General features: G+C 38.0%; 1 protein-coding gene across 3 annotated transcripts in view; it reads left to right on the plus strand.

The window, feature by feature from the left end:
• The window catches only part of STAG1 (stromal antigen 1), a 417,686-nt gene that overhangs the window by 385,766 nt on the left and 7,360 nt on the right, over nucleotides 1-24,560 (plus strand). For all 3 annotated transcript variants that reach the window (XM_003265265.4, XM_030816776.1, XM_030816778.1), the window contains 6 exons: nucleotides 810-949; nucleotides 4,432-4,533; nucleotides 8,591-8,739; nucleotides 10,059-10,187; nucleotides 18,844-19,049; nucleotides 24,188-24,362. In XM_003265265.4, the coding sequence (XP_003265313.1) occupies nucleotides 810-949; nucleotides 4,432-4,533; nucleotides 8,591-8,739; nucleotides 10,059-10,187; nucleotides 18,844-19,049; nucleotides 24,188-24,362 (901 nt within the window). The remainder of the gene's footprint in view (nucleotides 1-809; nucleotides 950-4,431; nucleotides 4,534-8,590; nucleotides 8,740-10,058; nucleotides 10,188-18,843; nucleotides 19,050-24,187; nucleotides 24,363-24,560) is intronic.

The raw sequence follows: 24,560 nt of genomic DNA on the forward strand, positions 1-24,560 counted from the left end.
TTTCTAGGATTAGAACTAGAAACCCCAGTGGGGTCTGGAACTTAAAAATTTGAGGAAGAAACACACTTGTTTTGAAAGTATTTGATAGGGCTTTAAAAATTTTTTATATGTGCATAACATGGTTTGGAAAATATTTTCTCAGTTGATAATGTAACCATGTTTAGGATGAGCACTGAAAATTTAACCCATCCATATTTCCATTTCTTCCCTAAATATTTTTCTAAAAGAAAACATTTTCCCTGTGTCTTAAAATTTTTCAGAAGTGTTCTCTCTGTGAGAATGTATTAACACATAAAGAATATTAAAATAAGAAAAGACAGCATTTTAAAGGTAATCAGATAATTGCACAGTATTGTTATGACACAAGTATCAGAAAAACAATCTTTTTATACAGCTGTCTGTCAGTATTGTGGGGGATTGGTTCCAGGACTCCCACTCATACCAAAATCCATGGAGGCCCAAATCTCTTAAATAAAATGGCAGAGTATAGTCAGCCCTCCCTATCTGTGGGTTCTGCATCCACAGATAGGGAGGATAGACTATATATGGTTTGCTTATCTTATTCAGTCTTTACTATGATAATCTCCTAAGAAGATAGAAACCTTAGTACCTATTAAATGTTTGATAAATGAGTAACTAAATACAGCACCCTAAAATAATTAATGTAACAGTTTTTGTCCCATCTAAAACTGAATTGTACTATTTGTGAAGTTATAATATTAAGCTAATTTTCAATTATACAGATTATCTGCATTGTTTTACGTGGATAAAGTACCAGAATTCATAACCAATTTGTAATCTGTGTTTAGAGGGTGATGAAGAAGATGAAGCTAATAAAATTGAGGCCTTACATAAAAGAAGGAATCTACTTGCTGCTTTCAGCAAACTTATCATTTATGACATTGTTGACATGCATGCAGCTGCAGACATCTTCAAACACTACATGAAGGTATAGTTATATATTCTTATTTTTCTCCTTCCTCTAACTGGCAGAGAAATTAGCAATTGAAAGGATGATGACAGAAGCTAAAATTGACAGCTTTTCACCTATGTAATGTGGATGATTTTATGATAAAGTTCCTCTCTTTTATATAAGCTTTTTATCAGTCTGTACTATTATATCAGTTCCATTGAGTAGGAGTTCAGGCATTTATATGAAAGAACATACTTTCTAGCTACTTTCATAAGCTCCATTTTGTTCCTGACTCTCTGAAAAAGCAGTGCTCAGAGCTCTTCTTGATGTGGCCTGACAGGCACAGATGAGAGGGAATACTTCTCAGTTTTCCTGTATTTGCCTTGTTCTTGTGTCAGACAGAATGTTCTCTTTTGCTTTATTTAGAATATTGTATGTGCCATTTGATCTACTTGTGTCTTCTTGTTTGGGTATAGTCCAATTCCAGTTATGATACAGTAGCTGATTTATCATATTTTGCTGAACAACTGCAATGTGATGAGTAATGTGCTGGTGGCCAGAGGTTTAAGTAAGACATGATTTCTGCACTAAGGAGCTTACAGATTAAGAGTTAACTAACATGTAAACATAATATAATGTAGCATACTGATAATGAATGACTGCCATGTGTTCATGCCATTTATATTTGAGACACTGTTCTAAGACTTTCACATTATCATTGATCTTTCTAATAACCCTGTGATGTAAGAAATAGTATCATCATTTACATATAAGGAAACTAAAGCTCGAGAGGTAAACCTTTCAAGGTCACACAAAACTATTAAAGTAACAGAAACTGGGATTTTATTTTAGGCTTGTCTAACTTCAAAGCTTAGCTCTTTTCACTAGACCACAAAGCTTCAGCATGATTATTGTAGTGATAGATGCATAAATTACTAACCTAACACCAAATATAGAGAGACTTAAGTGAGAAGAGCAAGAGAATACTTCCTAAAGCTAATGTGTAAACAGAGTTGCATGGATGAATAGGAGCTTACTAGATGAGCATGGGAAGGAAGACGAGCCCTTGCCAAGACAGCAGCATAAATATGCCTACCTGTTTCAGCTCATTTTTCCCTACTTAGTCCAAAAAGAAATGATGAAAGAACTTGTCAAACTAATTATTGATATCCAAATAGACTGTGATATTTGTATGTTGAACCTTTCTAAAAGAAAATGTCATGATCTGTTAGCAAACTTCTGCTTGCTTCCAATGACCATTTCCTTTCCAAATATTCGCAGGCATTACATTTAATAATGTGTTCTGTAGTCTTAGGCTCAGTATCAAGCTCACTGATGGTATTGTTCAGAAAAGTTATTCCTCATCCTGATTTTCCATCAGTCACCTGGAACTTTATTCCAAATTACATGTTCCTGGGTCCCACTCAACCTAAATGAAAAATGTCTAGGGTGGATCCCAGGCGTTTATGGAGGAGGGGTTAATTTTCCATATAACCTTCTTTCCCTTTGGAAAATCAGAACTATGATTATCTTTCTCTGTCCTCTAGCACCTTTCCTATTCTTCACCATTTCTTAAAGAGCACAAAGTTTCCATAATCTCCACAAATTTTCTTAAGACACGATTCATCTGGCCTAGGAAAGTAATTCAATTTGGAACAACTTGATGCTTTCATTATCTCTTCACTAAACCTGGATGTCAGTTCCATTTTATAAGTGTTTATCCTACCCTTTTTTATATAGTTTTCTCTTTAGCAGGAAATAAAGAGGCATAAAATATGTTGAGTTCTGGTTTTTCCTGGTAATCCTTTAACAATACTTCATTGGTTCCAAGAAGTGAGTCTTATTCAGAACTTTTATCATCCTTAGCATTTCAGGGACACTTCTATTCACTATAGGCTCTAACCTTTTTGTGAGTATTATGATAGCTATTTGCTCTTCTGATATATGGCTGTGTGGCTTTTCCTCCAATTTTTGTACATAATTAGTTCAGTCTGAACTTAAAAGAAATCTGTCTGCTCCAGTACTTTAGTGTTTTGATATTTATCTTTTTTTCTTCATTGAGATAATTCTTATTTGCACTAAAAGGATGATCCTTTTGAGCTGTTCGCCTTTTAGCATTTCACATCATGGAAACATACCTATCTTTTTGAGATTTTGAAAATCTAATTGCCAAACTATTATTAGTCACTTCTTCACATAGGCTGTAGACTTTAGCTTGGAAACATTGTCCAGATTTAATGGTTTTAAATGAAACCTTTTGATTATTTACTCACAGAAAAAATTCTTTAAATCTTGTGTCAAAAAACCGAATTATAACTTTTCCCAGTCACTGTTGAAGATGTCTGTGTTTTACTTTTTTATATTTCGATAGTAAAATATAGACATGTTGATGAGGGGTTACAGGGATGAGATAGTGCACAAAGTATTAAATGAAGAGTTAAGTCTGTTACCCTAATCCCCCCTTCCCCCTATTTTGGCCCACCCCCCAGAAGTAAGCAGTTTTAACTGTTTTGGTTTTAGTTCTTCAGAGGCTTCTACCAAAATTCTGTTTCTTGCTCTGTCACCTTTTAGATGTTGTCTTTTCAATCATGTTATAAAGAATGGGGCCAGGCGCAGTGGCTCACACCTGCAATCCCAGCACATTTGGAGGCTGAGGCTGAGGCTGGTGGATCACTTGAGGTCAGGAGTTCAAGACCAGCCTGGCCAACATGGTGAAACCCTGTCTCTACTGAAAATATAAAAATTACCCGATCGTGGTGGCACACACCTGTTGTCCCATCTACTTGGGAGGCTGAGGTGGGAGAATCGCTTGAACCCAGGAGGCAGAGGTTGCAGTGAGCCGAGATCATGCCATTGTACTCCAGCCTGGGCAACAGAGTGAGACTTCGTCTCAAAAACAAAAGCAAAAACAAAAAACAAGAATGGAGAAGTCCAGGTGCAGTAGCTCACGCCTGTATTCCCAGCATTTTGGGAGGCTGAGGTGGGTAGCTCACTTGAGGTCAGGAGTTCAAGACCAGCCTGGGCAACATGGCAAAAGCCCCATCTCTACAAAATATTTTTTTAAAAAATTAGCCAGGCGTGGTGGCACATGCCTGTAGTCCCAGCTATTTAGGAGGCTGAGGTGGGAGGATCACCAGAGCCCAGAGTTGAAGGCTGCAGTGAGCTACGATCACACCACTGCACTCCAGCTTGAGTGAGACCCTGTATCAAACAAGAAAAAACAAGAATGGGGAATTTTTGTCAACCACCTCTCTTCCTGGAATTCCCAGCTTTTTTGGTTTTACTAGTATTAGTTTATAATCTTAAACATCAAATGTGCATTCCTGTAACTTTAGTTATTTAACTCCTGTTATGTTTAAGATGAAGAAATTAAACACTTTTTATTTACCTTTCCTTTCTCTTACCAACCTGTTCTTTTTTTTTTTTTTTTCATTTTCAAAGGAGGTGACACCAACCTATTCTTTATCTTATGAAATTTCAGTAATTTTAAAGCCATGTTTTCTTTCTTTCCCTCACAGTATTACAATGACTATGGTGATATTATTAAGGAAACACTGAGTAAAACCAGGCAGATTGATAAAATTCAGTGTGCCAAGACTCTCATTCTCAGTTTGCAACAGGTAAGAAATTTGGAGAGAGGGAGACAAAGAATGGAAATAACATTATTGCACTTCTCTGTGCTTAATATTTGCTAGGTATCTCATCTCATTTAAACTAGGTCATTTTATATCGTTTTGTCAGTGCATTACTGTGAATATTTTCTGGTACAAAGACATAGGTTAGGTGTCTTTTCTTTTGGAAGAAAATCCTAGAGTGCATATTTCAAATAGATGCAGTCCTAAGGTGATTTATTCTTGGACTAGATGAAATGTCAAATTGGAAATTTAAAAAGTAGTAATTTAAGAAGAAAAATATAAAAAGTATTTCATGAGGAAGGGCACCAGGAGATAAGAAAATGTTTTTCATATTGCATAAATAAGATTTCTAATAAATGCTTAGTAATTTAAAATGATTTCAGGGGGCCTAGTGGATATATATATATGTGATATGTGCATATATAAAAATACATAATATATATAATAATATAATACATAAAAATACATATATATGTTTGTATTTAGTTTATGATAAAAGTCTCATATCAGTGGCAAAAGGATTGGGACTATTCAATAAATGGTGATGGGTCAGCTGACTGTGTATTTGAAAAAATAGCTGTTCATAGTCCTACCTAATGTGTACCCAAAATAACTACTAGATGGTTTATATATAAAAGACCAAAAGTAAGGGTTTATAAGAAAATAAGAGGATAGTTTTAAAATCCTCTTTCTAAAGAAGTCACAGAGTTAATAATTGATGATCTGTATAAATTTTTCTTTTTTTTTTTTTTTTTTTTTTGCAGAGATGATGTTTCACCATGTTGGCCAGGCTGGTCTCAAACTCCTTGGCCTCAAGTGATCCACTTACCTTGGCCTCCCAAAGTGCTGGGATTATAGACATAAGCCACCTTGCTCCAGCCAATCTGTATAAATTTAAATAGATTAAATAGATGTATACATCAATCAGCACTTTGAGCAAAGTTAAAATAAATGACAGATGGGGGAAATATTTTCAGTCCTACATAACAAATCCTACAGATCAGTAGGAAAGATAAATAAATCCCATAGAAAAGTGAGTGAGGGATATGAAAAAGGCACTTTTCCAAGGAAGAATCTTACAAACCAGTAAACATGAAAAGAGGCATTAGGCTGGGTGCAGTGGCTCACACCTGTAATCCCAGCACTTTGGGAGGCCAAGGTGGATAGATCACCTGAGGTCAGGAGTTCGAGACCAGCCTGGCCAACATGGTGAAACCCCATCTCTACTAAAAACAAAAAATTAGCCAGCTGTGGTGGCAGGTGCCTGTAATCTCAGCTACTCAGGAAGCTGAGGCAAGACAATCATGCCTTTGCACTCCAGCCTGGACAACAAGAGCAAAACTGTGTCTCAAAAAAAGAAAGAAAAAAGGCATTAATTAATTATATATAACATAAATAATTAATAATTAATGAAAGCCAAGCACAGTGGCTCACACATGTAATTCCAGCACTTTGGGAGGCCAAGGCAGGTGGATCGCTTGAGCCCATGACTTCAAGACCAGCCAGGGCAACATGGCAAGACCCCGTCTCCAAAAACAAAATCAAAAATAGCCAGATGTGTTGGCACGCACCCTGTAGTCCCAGCTACTCGGGAGGGTAAAGTGAGAGGATGGCGTGAGCCTGGGAGGTCAAAGCTGCAGTGAGTTATGATTGCACCACTGCGTTCCGGCCTAGGTGACAGAGTGAGACCCTGTTTCTAATAATAATGATTATTATTAATGAAATACAAATTAAAATGGATACTTATTGCTCAACAGATTGGCATGAATGAAAATGATTGACAAAGATATAGAGGAAAAGGCCCCTTTTGAAAACTGCCTTGTTAGAAGACAGTTTTGTAGTATATTCCAAAATTGAAGATATGTATTCCCTTTAAGCCAGTAATTTTGCTTCTAGGTATCTACATGGATATGCACAGGTGTGTACCAATAAATATATGTAAAAGATGTTTTATTGCAGCAGTCTCTGTAATAGTAACAAACTGGAAATAGTCTAAATGTCTGTCAACAGGGGAATGGTTAAATAAACTGAGCTAGATAAAGGATTTTTAAGACAAAATATTGAGTGAAAAATAGCAAGTTTCAGGACAAATGCAGTATGCTATCATTTATGTAAAAATAAAAACTTTAGCTGTAAATGTAATATATCTATACTGATCTAGAAAACTTTCAGACTTTAAACACTGGTTACCTTTGGAGAGAATAATGGTATTTGGTAGAAGAGAGAAAGAAGAACTTTTACTTCGATATTCTTTGAATTTTTCACAACAAAATGTATTCTTTGTATTCACTTTAAATGTACACTTTAAGTTTTAAAGTTGAAAGCTATTGTATATACCAGTATGTGAAAACATTTTAAAATTTAAGAATTTATAAACAGCCTGTAATCCCAGCACTTTGGGAGGCCGAGGTGGGCAGATCACAAGATCAGGAGATCGAGACCATCCTGGCTAACACGGTGAAACCCCCTCTCTGCTAAAAATACAAAAAATTAGCTGGGCGTGGTGGCGGGCGCCTGTAGTCCCAGCTACTCAGGAGGCTGAGGCAGGAGAATGGCATGAACCCAGGAGGTGGAGCTTGCAGTGAGCCGAGATCATGCCATTGCACTCCAGCCTGGGTGACAGAGCGAGACTCCTCAAAAAAAAAAAAAAAAAAAAAAAAGAATTAATAAACAATTATCTGTGAATAAATTTGAAATCCCTGGAAGAACTGTTCCTTCAGTAATGACAAAGCAAGTAGTTCAGGCCAGTCTATTGCTGAAGAAAACTAAAAAGGTGCAGAACATATTAGCACCCAGGAGCTATTTCAGTGAATGGTGTGATTAGAATAAATTGAGAGATTGGGAGGTTGACGGACTGAAGAAAAGAAATGTCAACAATACTTTTCAGGACCTTCGCTATAAAGGGAATCAGAGAAATGGGTTAGTAGCTGGCACAGGAAATGGGGTTAAGAAGTTAAGAGTATTTTTAAGATGTATGCATCTAGTACAGAAGGAATAGTTTAGGAGGCAGGAGAGAGCAGTAAACACAGGAGCAAAACTATTGAGCAGGTGAAACCTTACATACTCCCTTCTTATCTAATACATAGGAGAGAATGGCTTTAGGTGAAAGTCTGGACAGTTCACCCCTCAAAACAGGAGGAAAGGTAGATGTCTACAGATACAATTAAGTTTTTAGATTTGGTAGTGGAATGATAATTGCTTGTATATTACCTCCAGGGTTCTGTTTTTGTTGTTATTTTCACAGGAAATAGCTAACAGATAATGCAATTTATAAAACTCCACCCAGCTTAAGAACTTTTTGGTGTATTTTGTTACTGGGTGGGAAAATCATAGCCCCATGTATGCAAATGGTCTTCTTTTATATAATGTTCTTGTTTGAAATATAATAAGTGAAAAAACAAACCTCTTAACCCTATATTTCATATAGTCTTTCCTGTAAAAACAATAACAAAAAGAATAGATGTTTATAAATATACAGTGTACTTCTATAAATATATTTCCTTTTCCCATCTCAAAATATGTTCTTTTGGCCAGGTGTGGTGGCTCACGCCTGTAATCCCAGCACTTTGGGAGGCCAGGGCAGGCAGATCACTTGAGGACAGGAGTTTGAGACCAGCTTGGCCAAGATCTCTACTAAAAGTTAGATGGGCATGGTGGTACACGCCTATTATCCCAGCTACTCAGGAGGCTGACGCGTGAGAATTGCTTGAACCCGGGAGGTGGAGGTTGCAGTGAGCTGAGATCGCACCACTGCACTCCAGCCTGGGTGACAGAGCGAGACTCTCTCAATAAAAAAAGAATGTATTTTTTTATTATTATTAGAAACAAATTTCTATATGCATTTAATCACACCACTAGCATGAAAATTAAGCTATTAATAATAGACAATTTGTAGAAAGGGAACAGAGTAGCTGAAGTTCAGTGCAAGAAGAGAAACATATTTCACCTTATACCTTTTACATATTTCTTAATTACCTATTCTGAAAATAAATGTTTAAAATTCTGAGCTATAGGTTTTTTCCTCTTTTTTTCTTTCTACCAGTTATTTAATGAACTTGTTCAAGAGCAAGGTCCCAACCTAGATAGGACGTCTGCCCATGTCAGTGGCATTAAAGAACTGGCACGTCGCTTTGCCCTTACATTTGGATTGGACCAGATTAAGACACGAGAAGCAGTTGCCACACTTCACAAGTGAGTGAGATAAACACTTTGTTATGCAGAATCTGATTTACTTGAATTTTAATGAAATAACTCTTATTTGACCCATTTTTAAAGTGACGATAGAATTTTAAGTTATAAGAACTTTAGAGATTAGTTTAGAGGTTCTAAACTGGGAGGATGTTTTTAATTTGAAAAAACTTAAATCACCCATTTGTTCATCTTAAAAGTATGGAAAGCAAAATTTAATAACATATTATTGTCTGGTCTGTCAGTAAGAAAACAGTTGGGTTTGAGAGACTATACAGGCTGGGTGTGGTGGTTCATGCCTGTAATCCCAGTGCTTTGGGAGTCCAAAGCAGGAGGATCATTTGGGGCCAGGAGTTCGAGACTAGCCTGGTCAATACAGTAAGACCCTGTCTCCTACAAAAAATAAAAATGAGCCAGGCATAATGGCATGTGCCTGTAGTCCTAGCTACTTGGGAAGCTGAGCCAGGAGGATCACTTAAGACTGGGAGTTTGAGGTTATAGTGAGCTATGATTGTACCACTGCCTTCCAGCCTGGAAAACAGAGTGAGACCCTGTCTCTGAAAAAATAATTATTATAGAATTTTTTGTTAAGACTATACAAAACTGATTTGGGGTTCATTATTGTGAAAACAGAAGTAACGGAAAACCTTTAGTAAACTCACACAGCTTGGTGCCATTACCAGCTCCAAGAAGCAAATATTCTGCAATCTATTAATAATTCTCTTTCCAGGGTATCTTGTCACCTCTAAAAACTACACATAGTGGGCCAGGCACGGGTAGCTCATGCCTGTAATCCCAGCACTTTGGGAAGCCAAAGGAGGCCAATTGCTTGAGCCCAGGAGTTTGAGACCAGCCTGGGCAACATGGCGAAACCCCATCTCTACAAAAAATGCAAAAATTACCCAGGTGTGGTGGCACACACATGTAGTCCCAGCTACTCGGGAGGCTGAGATGGGAGAATCACCTAAGCCCAGGAAGTCAAGGCAGTGAGCCATGATAGCACCACTGCACTCCAACCTGGGTGACACAGTGAGACCTTGTCTCAAAAAAAAAAAAAAAAAGAGGAATTTAGCTTTGTTGCTCTTTAGCTACTTTTTGTATATTTTCTCCAACTTACAGTTTCATTGGGGAAATATAAAATATTATATATAAAATATACACAAATATGTCCTATATATTCACATTAGTTTATTATTTGAATTTATCAGATTCTACTACCTTTTGTGATGATTTTACTACCTTCACAAATATTTGTGTAATGTTAGCTAATTGAGAGAACTACACTATCTGGAAAAATAAGTTGATATTTTCTTTTACTTCAGGGATGGCATAGAGTTTGCATTTAAATACCAAAATCAGAAAGGACAAGAGTATCCACCTCCTAATCTGGCTTTTCTTGAAGTACTAAGTGAATTTTCTTCTAAACTTCTTCGACAGGACAAAAAGACGGTGTAAGTTGCACATTACAAGAGAAATTTTTATAATAATACTGTTGTAAATGTTTATTGTTTGAAAAATTTTTAATCATTTGGATATCTTTACTCTTGATAATTTAGGCTCTAATAGTTTGTTTTAAGGAATTATAGTTTCCTTCAAGCATTTATGTAGTAGTTATTTCACTGCTTATCTTTTAGTACCCTAGAATCTGCAACATGAAATTAAGCAGGTGGAAATGATTTCTTATTATGCAGTTCAAAGATGTATGAACATTGGTTTAGCCATTGTGTAACTCTTCCTTCTTTCCTTTTATATTAATTTCATTTTAGTTTTATATTCTATTTGACTTGTTTCAAAAGATTGATTTTTTTCATATTTGCTTTTTTTGATTATTGATAACAGTTTAAAGAAATATATATGTAATTTCAAAAGAAAATCTTGATTGGGTAAGTTTTATTTAAAACCAAACCAGAAAACTTCTAGGCTGGGCATGGTGGCTCACACCTGTAATCCCAGCACTTTGGGAGGCCGAGACGGGCGGATCACAAGGTCAGAAGATCGAGACCATCCTGGCTAACACGGTGAAACTCCATCTCTACTAAAAATACAAAAAAATTAGCCGGGTGTGGTGGCGGGCGTGGTGGCTGGCACCTGTAGTCCCAGCTACTCGGGAGGGTGAGGCAGGAGAATGGCGTGAACCTGGAAGGTGGAGCTTGCAGTGAGCCGAGATCGCACCACTGCACTCCAGCCTGGGCAACAGAGTGAGACTCTGTCTCAAAAAAAAAAAATAAAAAATTTTAAAAAAATACAAAAAAATTAGCTAGGCATGGTGGTGCGTGCCTGTAGTCCCAGCTGCTCAGGAGGCTGATACACAAGAATCGCTTGAACCCAAGTGGCAGAGGTTGCAGTGAGCTGCGATCATGCCAGTCCACTCCAGCCTGGGTGACAGAGCGAGACTCTGTCTCAATAAAAAAATAAAAACTTTTTTAGAGGATAATACTATAATGAATCCTAAATTTTATAAACTGATAAGATAGAGTCCTTTATAATATTCTAGCTGTGTGCAGTGATTCATGCCTGTAAGGAGGCTGAAGCAGGAGGATTGCTTGAGTCCAGGTGTTCAAGACCAGTCCTGGCAACATAGCAAGACCCCATCTCTATAAAAAAAATTTTTAATTAGCCAGGTGTGGTGGTGTGTATCTGTAGTCCCAGCTACTTGGGAGGCTGAGGTCGGAGAATCACTTGAGCTCCCAGGAGTTTGAAGCTGCACTTAGCTATGATTATGCCACTGCATTCCAGCCTGGGCGACAGCCTGGGGAGCCTGTCTTAATCAGTCGATTTTTTAAATATAACAAGATTCTAAATAAATAGAATTTTGGAGAGACAGTTAATACTTATATGAATATAAGTGATAGTTCTAAGTAAAGATGTTGATGTTATGTTGATGAGAAAATATTTATTAAGCCCCTAGTATGGTCAGCTACTGTTGTAAAGCTTATGTTCTAATGCCAGGGGGCACAGCATAAACGGGCAGATGGCCAGGCTCAGTGGTTCCGACCTGGAATCCCAGCTATTCCAGAGGCTGAGGTGGGAGGATTGTTTGAGGGCAAGAGTCCGAGAGCAGCCTGGGCAAGATAGTGAGACTCTCTAAAAAAAAAAACAGGCAGACAAACAAGAGAGTTTCAGGCACTGAAATGGGGTAATATGATAGAGACAGGTGTTGAATATTAGTGGGAGTGGTTTGAAAACTTTTTCAATACAGACATTTACAGCTATACATTTTCCTGTGAACATTACCTTAGCTGCATCTTGTAAGTTTCGGTATGTTGCATTTCTGTTTTTATTCATCTCAAAGTATTTTCTCATTTCACTTATTTCTTCTTTAACCTATTGGTTATTCAGGAGTATTTTGTTTAATTTTTATATATTTCTGAATTTCCAGATTTTCCTTCTGTTACTGATTTCTTCATTTCATTGTGGTCAGACATCATGCACTGTATTATTTTAATCCTTTTAAATTTATTGAGGCTTGTTTTATGGACCAACATATGGTCTTAGAGACTGTTCCCTGTATCACTTGAGAAAATGTGATACCATTCTGTTTTTGGTTGGAGTTTTTGTTCTGTAGATGTGTGTTCTGTCTAATTAGCTTATAGTTTTGTTTATAGTGCTTTTCAGGTCTTCAGTGTTCTTGTTAATCTTTTGCTTAGTTGTCCTATTCATTATTGAAAGTGGGATATTGAAGTCTCCAAATATTACTATAGAATTGTCTATTTGTCCCTTCAGTTCTGTCAGTTTTTGCTTCATATATTTTGGGGCTCTCTTGTTAGGTGTATGTACTTTTTTTTTTTTTTTTTAAGAAGGAGTCCCACTCTGATGCCCAGGCTGGAGTGCAGTGGCGCAATCTTGGCTCACTGCAATCTCCACTTCCCGGGTTCCAGCAATTCTCCTGCCTCGGCCTCCTGGGTAGCTGGGACTATAGGTGTGTGCCACCACACCTGGCTAACTTTGTATTTTTATTAGAGATGGGGTTTCACCATGTTGGCCAGGCTGGTCTTGAACTCTTGACGTCAAGTGATCTGCCCACCTCGGCCTCCCAAAGTGCTGGGATTACAGGTGTGAGCCATCATGCCTGGCCTGTACATACATTTTTAATTGTTACGTCTTCCTGTCCAGTTGAGTCTTACTCTAAAGTGTCATTCTCTAAGACATTTTTGTGTCATACTACTATAACCACTCCAGCTTTATTTTGACTACTGTTTTGCATGGTACACCTTTTTTTCCATTCTTTCACTTTCTGCCTTTGTATCTTTGAATCTAAAGTGTGTTTCATGTAGACAGCAAATTGGATCATGTTTTTTTAAATTCAACCTGACATTCTCTACTATTATACTTTTTGTTTTTTATTTTATTTTATTTTATTTTTTGAGACGGAGTCTCGCTCTGTCACCCAGGCTGGAGTGCAGTGGCGCTATCTTGGCTCACTGCAAGCTCCGCCTCCCAGGTTCACGCCATTCTCCTGCCTCAGCCTCTCTGAGTAGCTGGGACTACAGGCGCCCGCCACCACGCCTGGCTAATTTTTTTTTTTTTGCATTTTAAGTAGAGACAGGGTTTCACCGTGGTCTTGATCTCCTGACCTCGTGATCTGCCCGCCTCGGCCTCCCAAAGTGCTGGGATTACAAGCGTGAGCCACCGCGCCTGGCCACTTTTTGTTTTTTATATATGTCTCCTGGGGTTTTTGTTTTTTTGGGGTTTTTTTTTTTTTTTTTTTTGGTTCTTTCTCCTTACTGCCTTCTTTTATATTAAATGTATGTTTTCTAGTGTAGCATACTAATTCCTTTAATTAATCTTTAATTGTATTTTTTTTAGTTATTTTCCTAGTGGCCTTACCAGGCCTTACAATATACATCTTATCAAAATTTACTGGCCGAGTGCAGTGGCTCACACCTGTAATCCCAGCACTTTGGGAGGCTGAGGTGGGCAGATCACTTGAGGTCAAGAGTTCAAGACCAGCCTGGCCAACATGGTGAAACCCATCTCTACTAACAATACAAAAATTAGCCGGGCATGGTGGCACATGCCTGTAATCCAAGCTACTTGGGAGGCAAAGGTGGGAGAATTGCTTGAACCCCAGGGGCAGAGGTTGCAGTAAGCCAATATCGTGCCACTGCACTCCACCCTGGACAATAGAGTGCGATTCTGCCTCAACAAAACAAAATTTACCTAAGGTCTATCCTGATTTATTCTAAGGAAATACAGAAACTTTAATTCTATACAAATCCATTTCGTTCTTCCTTTTTTGGCTATTCTTGTTATACCTAGTCCATCTATATATGTTAGAAACCCAATAATAAATTGTTATAATTATACTTGAGATAATCTTTTATAGAAACTGAGAAAAGAAAGGAAAGCAAGTATGTATTTATAGAGTTTGTTATATTAATCTTCCTATTTGCCATTTTTCTGGTTCTCTTCATTTCTTCCTGTGGATTCGAATTGCCATCTGGTATCATTCCTATATTCAAATACAGCTTCTCTTTCACTCACTTTTTTGTGTTTATTGTCAAATATATTACATTTCTATGTTATTGACCCAACAATACAGTAATATACATATTGTTTTATATATTTACTTTTTAAATCAGTTAAGAGAGAAGGGATAAGTAAATATGTAATTATACTTTTATAACTACCTACAAATTACCTTTACTGGCACTCTTTGTTTTTTCATGTAAATTCAGATTACCCTGTGGTGACATTTGCTTTCAGCTTGACTAACTTCCTTTAGTAGGCAAGTCTGATAGCAACAAATTTTCTCAGGGGTGGCTCATGCCTGTAAACCCAGCATTTTGGGAGGCTGAAGCAGGAAGATTGCTTGAGCCCAGGAGTTTGAGGTTACAGTGAGCAATGTAAGATTCTCGTTTGATAGTTTTTTACTTTCAACACTTTGACCATGTCATCCCACTACCTTCTGGCCGCCATTGTGAGCCAGGTGATAAGAATTAATCATTAATTTTATTGGATTTTCTTTGTATGTAGTGAATTACTTTTCTCTTACTACTTTCATGATTTTCTTTTTATCCTTGGCTTTCAGCATTTTTCCTATGATGAATCCATGTGTGGATCTCTTTGCATTTATCCTGTTTGGAGTTCATTGAACTTTGTGGATGTGTAAATTATGTTTTTCATCAAATTGGGCAAGTTTTTAGCCATTCTTTCTCCTAAATTTTTCTGCTTTTTCGTCTGCTATCTTGGTTACTCCCATTACACATATGTCAGTATATTTAATGGTATCCCATACTTCTCTCAGACTCTGTTCATTTTTCTTTATTCTTTTTTCTCTCTCCAGATGGCATAACCTCTTGATATATCGTCAAATGTGGTGTTTCTTGCTTTTGTCAGCTCAGATCTACTGTCAAGCCACTATAGTAAATTTTTAATTTTGATTATACTTTTAACTGCAGAATTTCCATTTGGTTCTTTTTTTAAATTGATACTCTTTATTTCATGAGAGATATTGTCATCATATCCACTTTTAATTAGATATGATTTTCTTTAGTTCTTTGAACATACAGGTGCTCCTGGATTTAAGATGGGGTTACATCTAATAAACCCATCATAAGTTTAAAATATTGTAAGTCAAAAATGCATTTAATACACCTAATCTACCAAACATCACAGAATAATATATTCTACCTTTAACACACAGAATACTTACATTAGCCTATAGTTTGATAATATCATGTAACACGAAGCCTATTTTATAATGAAATGTCAAATATACTACGAAATTTGTTGAATACTATACTGAAAGTACAAAACACAATGATTGCATAGGTACTCACCATTAAAGTACACAGCTAAAAGCACTATCATAAAGTAAAAAAAAATCATAAGTCAAACCATTGTAAGTTGGGGACTTTGTATTTATAATCATTGCTTTGAAATCTTTGTGGGCCAAGGTGCTGTTGCTTGCTCTTTTATCAACGTATCCATCACATTTTCCTGTTTCTTTGTATGTCTCATAATTTTTTCTTAAAAACTGGACATTTGGCCAGGCGCTGTGGCTCACACCTGTAATCGCAGCACTTTGGGAGGCCGAGGCAGACTGATCACTTGAGCTCACGAGTTCAAGACCAGCCCGGGCAACATGGCAAAACCCTGTCTCTACACAAATACAAAAATTAGCTGGGCATGGTGATGCATGCCTGTAGTCCCAGCTACTCGGGAGGCTGAGGTGAGAAGACGGCTTGAGCCTGAGAGGTGGAGGTTGCAGTGAGCCAAGATTGTGCCACTGCACTGCAACCTGGGTGACAGAGTGAGACCTTATCTCAAATAAATAAATAAATAAATGAAAAGAACAAATATTGCAAAAATGATATCTTTTGAAATAATAATATAGCTACTCTTTACTAATTATCTGCCCCCTAGAGGTTGATACTATTTTCTCATTGGTCATTTATTTGTTTAGTTAGTTGGATGAACAAACTCCGAAATCTATTTTCTCTGCCGTGTGCAGCCTGATGTCTTTGCTCAGATCTTTTTTCCTTTGTTTTTATCATTTGTCTTGGCTGCTGAGGAGGTCACCCTTGGGTTAGCATAAGCCACTTACTGATCAAAGGTTGCGCTTAAACCCCTTAGCCAGTTAGGTTTACCCTTTACTGTTGGATATGTGTATGGCTTGCAGGCTGCTTTCATAATTCAGGGTATTTACTTTTTTGACCCACATTTTAGGCCAGGGACTAGAAGCTTGGAAGATACCTCTCTGATTATTCCTGAGAAAGGCAGCCTTGGGTGTGCATAGTCTTCAGATGACCAGGGAAGCATTATTATTTTATTTTTAAGCCTGGCTTCCTAGGAGTTGCTCCTAGGTGTAAGAATAGCTGTTTGTTCAGCCAGTGTTTGGTGAGAGGTTGTATTTAAACCACTTTTGCCAGTGAAGCTTCCTCCCTGTGTTGATAGATCTGTATGTGGCTTGGGGAATGCTTTCAAGTCTGCCTCATTCCCTTCCCTTTTTTGCCCATGAGTGAATGCAGCTTAGGATATGTGCATAGCTTTCCCAACTCCCAGGACTTTTATTTTTTATTTTATTTTTTAAACCTGTTCCAAATATGCTTAGTGGATAAACTCACAAAATTTGAAACCTATAAACAAAGGAAACTTTAAGCATAGCAATTACTTAAGCAGATCAATAACAATAAAATGTTATCCTTCTTTCATATAAGAAGAAACATATGAAATGCCAAGTTAGCTCAGCAACCTATTAATAACCACCAAAGATTGGTGATAAAGCATTCTTCCAGTGCTGTGATGAAAAAAAAAAAAAAAAAAAAAAAAAAAAACATAAGCACAGTGGAGGATTTGGTAGGCTATGTTCAAATGAATCAAAGGGAACTACTGAAATGAAGAATCACTTGTTTTTTAGTTAAAAACAAAGGGAAACAAATCCTTCCTTTTAAAAAATAATATATATTTAAGGTGTATATATGATGTCTTGATATACATATATGTTGTGAAATGATTACAACAGTCAGTTAACAAATCCAACTCCCAGGATTGACTGTGACTCCAGCAAGGTTCTTCTTGGCTGTCGCTTTCTCTGGTTTTCTCTGTTGAACTTCCGGCTGTTTTGCTCTGTCATTTGTTGCTGCTATTGTCAGAGAACTACCAGCACCCTCTCATTTTCACTCTGTCAAGGTCTCTGTTGTCAACACCCTTAGGAAAGGAATTTTCTACATTTCATTCCAAATAAACAAAGTCATCACCACCACCTTCCTCCTCACTCCTCTCTCCAGCTGCAGTTTCTTCTTCATAGTCAGCCTCAGCCACCAGGGAGAACTTTAACTTTTATGCCACTGAAATGGGGAGGAGGGCAGAATTGGATGGGATGGAACAGCATCCCTCTTCTCCCAGAATAACACCTCTGGCTCCTTTGAGCAGGGGAGAGAGTAGGTAACCCCTGGTTCTCAGCTTGCCCCAGGTTTGGAATCTCTCGACAGGGGGTTTGAGGTGGGGCATTCAGGGTCCCAGTGTTCTCAGCCTGCTGTGCCCAGGGTAGTGTTTTACCCCAGGAGTGGAGGCTAGGTGGGATAAAAGGAGCTTCATTTTTCTTGGTTGCTGTTCAGAATAGAACTTACACAACACAGGGCTGGGAGGTGATGAGAAATGCAAATGGTATGCTTCTTTCTTTCAGGGTAGCCTGGGAACTAGAGAGAGAGGGAACCCCCATCTTCTTGGCCACCTGCCTGGACTAGATAGAGTTTCTAAAATACAGAGCTGTAGTGGCAAGGAGAAGGAAACAAGGGAAGGGAACAGGTTGTGGATCAAATGCTACAATACTTTTGCTGTTCTTGCCAAAATGTATTAAATTTTCTTTTTTTTTTTATACGGAGTCTCCAGACTTTCACCCAGGCTGGAGTGCAGTGGCACGGTCTTGGCTTACTGCAACCTCTGCCTCCCAGGTTCAAGCGATTCTCCTGCCTCAGCCTCCTGAGTAGCTGGGATTACAGGTGCATGTCACCACGCCTGGCTAATTTTTTTTGTAGGGACAGGGTTTTGCCATGTTGGCCAGGTTGGTCTCAAACTCCTGTCCTCAAGTGATCTGCCCACTTCGGCCTCCCAAAGTGCTGGGATTTACAGGCGTGAGCCACCGTGCCTGGCCAGATTTTCTTGAATAAATTTTTCTCCATGTGCTGTATGCCCTTAAGAGAATTGGCAAAGACTTCAAATTACTGTATTTTATAATTTTTACTAGTTAAAATGTTGTTTTGCTGGAAAGAGGGCATGCCAGCCTCCTTACTCCACCATCTTAGAAATCCTGCTTTGGCTTGAACACTTTATAAGAAAACTCAGTAATCTTTTTGAGCTAAACTTCTGATTTTTTTTTAAACATTGGTGTTTAAAAGCAAAGGAAGAAATATAGGAAAGACCGTACGTACATACACACCTTTAGGTAATACACTCTCTTGCTTTAAAGTATCCCAAGAATATGTGAAACAAAACCTTAACTCCTCAGTCCCTCTCTTTCCAAAGGTGACCACTGTTAATAGTTTAGTGTGTGTCCTTAGGTATTCTTCAGAACCTGCAGAAAGAGAGCCTCAGATTAAGAAAAAGTAAGTGATGTATGAACTGCTTCCATGAAAATCACTGCTGTTTCTATTGTGTTTCTAGTCATTCATACCTGGAGAAATTCCTTACCGAGCAGATGATGGAAAGGAGGGAAGATGTATGGCTTCCACTCATCTCCTATAGAAATTCATTAGTCACTGGGGGTGAAGATGATAGAATGTCTGTGAACAGTGGAAGTAGCAGCAGCAAAACCTCATCAGTAAGGAATAAGAAAGGACGACCTCCACTTCATAAAAAACGAGTAGAAGGTAAGTCTGCCTTTACACTGTAAGAAACAATTTGCCTGGTTTTAAAGAGATAAAGTAGCAAATAATCTTTTGAAGCAAGATAATAGTATCAGGCACATGATTTCCTTGTATATAAGATTCACAATGAGATGTTAAGGCAAAAAGGTTGAAACACAAAGTAAGACAGAAAAGCATCAAGGAAAAAGAAGTTGAGGAAGCATGGAGCATAAAGGAAGACAGACCAAAAGAGGAAAAAATTAGCTAGGTCTATAAAATCAATCCCCATACTATATGCCTCTAATACATTAAAATATAAAGTAAGATAGTCACAATGCTATTCTATTAAAATTCTTCCTAATATAGGTGAGATACAGGTAATTTGAGGTAGATTTCTGCAGCAAATTGAATATACCAGAATAGTTTTCCAGTTCTACCACTTGGTTGGAACAGTAAGACAGTGATGACCTCCAGGTGTGGTGGCTCACACCGGTAATCCCCGTTACTCAGGAGACCAAGGAAGGAGGATCAGGAAATTAAGGCCAGAAATTTGAGACCAGCCTGGGAAACATAGCAAGACTCCCATCTCTAAGAAAAAAAAAATTTAAAAATTGGTGGCATGCACCTGTAGTCCCAGCTACTTGGGAAGCCGAGGTGGGAGAATCACTTGAGCCTAGAAGTTTGAGGTTGCAGTGAGCTAGGATCATGCCACTGCACTCCAGTCTGGGCGACAGAGCAAGACTCCCATCATTTAATTTTTTAAAAAGGCAGTAATGGCTAAATCTGGAATTATAACCCTCTTGGACTATGGGGAATAGGAAGTTAAATTGTCATGAAAATCTGATCAATAGTAGGTATTCCTATATGTAAAAAAAAAACAAAAAACTAAAAATTGCCCTATTAAAACAAAGCATTCCTGTTAAAATTATTAAGAGAAGCCTCAAAGTAAAAATGCTTATTTTCTCAAATAATCTTCTCCTTCTCCATGCTTCTAATAAATTTTCTCCAGACCAAGAGGAGGTCTGTGATCTGAGTCCTCTCTCTTGTTCTTTTTATAACTTCTTATCTTTCAGCATCTTACCTGTGCTGCCTAAAAAAATGACTCACTAATAAAGGTTTTGCTAAAATCTGTGGCAAAATTAATTAGAATTTAAATCTAATGATTCTTTTCATTATTGGGGAGACAGTATTGACTATTGATGAGGAGTACAAATTCTAACATCAGAGTTCCAGAATTCAGACCTGGCCTTCTCATTATCAGCTATGCAACCTTTCAGCATATTACTTAACCTCTCTAAGTTTAAATCATTCATCAAATGAAGGATGAGCAGAGTATTTATCCTGTCACTTCCCGTGAATATTAGCTACTACAAATAAACCACTTAGTATACACACAGTACTGAGCACAGTGCTTGGCACATAGGTAGCATTCAATAAATTATCTGAACGTTATCATTGTATAGTAATGCCTCATATCTATCTAGCATCAGTCAGTAAATTAGGCAGCATCTGTATTTCTTTTCTTTTTTTAACCTTGCAGCTCCAGCTCAAAGCATCTATATTTCAAAAGGAATAAAATAATTAATATAAATGTTACTGTTCAAGTTTAACAAAATCTCCACAAAGTTTAAGATTTCCTTTCAGATTACAGCTTTGGGACTTAAAATCTTTTTTAAAAGTCCAGAGAAAGAAAATATAAAATCTTGTCTTTGTACTGTAGGATCCTGGACTTTTCTCTGAAGAATGACTACAGGCATTTTCTTTTTTTTGTTTTTTTTTTTTTTTTGAGACAGGGTCTCCCTCTGTCACCCAGGCTGGAGTGCAGTGGTGTGATCTTGGTTCACTGCAACCTCCACCTCCCAGGTTCAAGCAATTCTCCTGCCTCAGCCTCCCAAGTAGCTGGGATTACAGGCGCCCACTGCCACACCCAGCTAATTTTTGTATTTTTAGTAGAGATAGGGGTTCACCATGTTGGCCAGGCTGGTCTCGAACTCCTGACCCACCTTGGCTTCTCAAAGTGCTGGGATTATAGACATGAGCCACTGCACCTGGCCTTTTCTTTTTTTTTCTTTTTTTGTTTTTTTTTTTGTTTGTTTGTTTTTTAAATGAGACAGGGTCTCACTCTGTCACCCAGGCCTGGAGTCTTGTCCAGCCTCAATCTCCCTGGCTCAAGCAATCCTTCCACCTCAGCCCCCAAGTAGCTGGGACTACAGGCATGTGCCACCACACACCCAGCTAATTTTTGTATTTTTCGTAAAGACAGGGTTTCACCTTGTTGCCCGGGCTGGTCTTAAACTCCTGTACTCAAGCGATCCACATGCCTCAGTGTCCCAAAGTGCTAGGATTACAGGCATGAGCCATTGCGCCTAGCCATTCTTCAATGCAATATTCTTATTAGCCAACATTCATCAAATTTTTGCTATGTACTAGGAATATGTTTTAACATGCGTTATATCATTTAATCATTTATTTGACATATTTGTAAAACACTTAAGTCAGTCTCTGGCACATAGTGAATGACGTATAAGTGTATAAATGTCTTATAAGTCAACACTATTATCTAAATTTTTCACAAAAGAAACTAAAGCTTAGAGATTTTAACTATCCATAATGTTCATTAATGGTACAGTCAATATTATTTTCAAGAATAAGAGAAGCTTATGTGGAACCAGATAACCTAATTTGTTTAAATTACAAAATGAAAACTTTTTTGTCAATTTGAGATTTACAAAATGACTAAGATGGGTTGCATGCACAGAACGCTTAGGCTGCAGAGTTTCATCCTTCAGAGATGAAAATGAGAAAATATTAAAAGAAATATTTTCATTGAGGAATCTTTAAAGGATTAGAAGTATCTATTTCTATTTAAGATGAATGAGTTCTCCCTGGAGTTATCCATTCATTCAGTAAGTTTCTACCAAGTGCCTTCTTAAGAACTGTGCTAAGTACTATAGATTAGGTATTAATATGCTGTGAGTGCAGATAGAGAACAGAAACAGGCTGTTTGATTTCACCATGGTCAATGCTCTGATGTGCCAAACACAGGAGGTTCTGGGAACATATAGACAGTGACCAAACTTTTAATGAATACAGGAAGATTTTCTGGAAAAGACAACATGTAGTAGACAGCTGACAGATGAGTTTACCAGGTTCAGAAACTAAGTGATAATAATCTTTTTATCATAAAATTTTAAGTGTGGTAGAGAAAGTTTTGAATTAAATGTTGAATGAAATGTGTTATGAATAGAAGATGATGAAATGTGTCTTTGTTAACTAAGAAGAGATTGAGTAGTGAGCTTCAGATCAGAGGAATTACTTTAACCAGACAATGGGTAGGTATTTCCAGGCACACAAAAGCTCATGTAGAATGTACAGGTATAACAAAATATCAGAAACCTGAGAAAAATGAGGAGAAACAGGATGCTTGATGGCAAAGGAGGAACCTAACACACACATCTCTGAGACTTGAGAGGAAAAGCAATGGGATTCATACTATGTATTGGGATTAAAATTCTTCAGAAGGAAAACCAAAGCAGTAATACTTTTTAAGAAGCCTTATCATACTAGAATAATTTAGAATTTTTATAGGTAGAAACTTGGCCAGGCATAGTATCATGCCTTTAATTCCTGCACTTTAGGAGATGGGTGGATCGCTTGAGCTCAGGAGTTTGAGATCAGCCTAGGCAACATAGCAAAACCCCATCTCAAAAAAAAAAAATAAACCAGGTAATATTTTATCAGGACAGTTTGTAAATAATGCTTTAATCTGCTCAAATCTTTATAAACCATCTTAGCCGGTGGCTTACGCCTGTAATCCCAGCATTCTGGGAGGCTGAGGTGGGCTGATCACTTGAGGTCAGGAGTTCCAGTTCAGCCTGGCCAACATGGTGAAACCCATCTCTACTAAAAATACAAAAATTAGCTGGACATGATGGCAGATGCCTGTAATCCCAGCTACTTGGGAGGCTGAGGCAGGGGAGTCACTTGAACTTAGGAGGCGGAGGCTGAAGTGAGCCAAGATCGTGCCACTGTACAGCCTGCGACAGAGTGAGACTGTCTCAAAAAATATATATATTTATAAACGATTTTCATAAGTTCTGAAGGAAAAACAGTTCCTAGCCCCTGGAAAATTTAAGTTTTAGAGACAATTTATACACATGACAAATTACATAACCTGCTAATGCAGGATAGTGTATAATTAAGTCCTAAGTGAGTATGAATGACTGTATTTCCTCTAGAAATTAAAAAGAGAAGCCTGGGCGTGGTGGCTTATGCCTATAATCTCAGCACTTTGGGAGGCCGAGGTGGGCAGATCACTTGAGGTCAGGAGTTCGAGACCAGACTGGCCAACATAATGATACCCTGTCTCTCCTAAAAATATAAAAATGAGCCGGGCGTGGTGGCGGGCACCTGTAATCCCAGCTACTCGAGACGCTGAGTCAGGAGAATCGCTTGAACCTGGGAGGCGGAGGTTGCAGTGAGCCGAGATCATGCCACTGCACTCCAGCCTGGGCGACAGACTGAGACTCCGTCTTGAAAAAAAAAAAAATTTTAAAAAAGAATGGTAAGTGGGGGATTGGGTAGGGGTAATCAGGGAAGGCTTCCCTGAAGGACACAGAGGCATGAAAATGGTGAACCTTTCAACCCATCTCCACATGTATAACCTGGCAAGAAGTTATTGACCAGTGTCTAGTTATGCAAGGGGATTTGCTTATTTCTCCACAAAAGCCAGTCAGACTTTAATTGCTACTGCCTGGGACCCCTACGAGGCCCAGGAAATAGGCCCTTTATTGCTTGAGCAAAGAAAAGAGGAGAGGTCTCTGGCTGGCTGCAATCTTCCCCTTCTAGGATGAATGAATCTTTAGAGATGGAGGGGCTTAAAGAGATGATGATGTGATGATAGGTAACATTCAGTGGTTACATACCTCATTTAGTCCCTACAACTTCGTGAGGTTAGGTAATGATGTCCCCATTGTATATATGAGAAAACTCAACTTTGGAAGTTTAATGACTTACACAAAGTCGTGTAAGTAAGTGGTGGAACTGAGATTTAAAGTAGGCAGTCTGACTGCAGAGCCACACTCTTCACAAGTCTGTGCTATAACTGCCACCAGAGTTCACTCCACCCATGACATTATGTGACCCTAACTGGAATTTTACAGATGAGAGTCTGGACAACACGTGGCTAAACAGGACTGACACCATGATTCAGACTCCTGGCCCCCTGCCAGCACCACAACTCACATCCACTGTACTGCGGGAGAACAGCCGGCCCATGGGAGACCAGATTCAAGAACCTGAGTCTGAACATGGTTCTGAACCAGACTTTTTACACAAGTAAGTAGCAAAAATTTGTCTTCTTCGCAAAAAGCCTTTAAAGCAAGTAAAACTATTTAAGAAAAACTTTATTTGTTCATCAGAACATATTACTGGTCAGTTCATGATAAAAGAAGCCACAAACAGAGGGTAAACACTTTTATGTGAGAAGAGCTATAAAAATTCTGCAAACATTGTTTAAGATATCAGTTCCTGGAA

This window comes from Nomascus leucogenys, chromosome 8 (genome assembly GCF_006542625.1).
Source record: "Nomascus leucogenys isolate Asia chromosome 8, Asia_NLE_v1, whole genome shotgun sequence".
In the NCBI taxonomy this organism is placed as follows: domain Eukaryota; kingdom Metazoa; phylum Chordata; class Mammalia; order Primates; family Hylobatidae; genus Nomascus; species Nomascus leucogenys.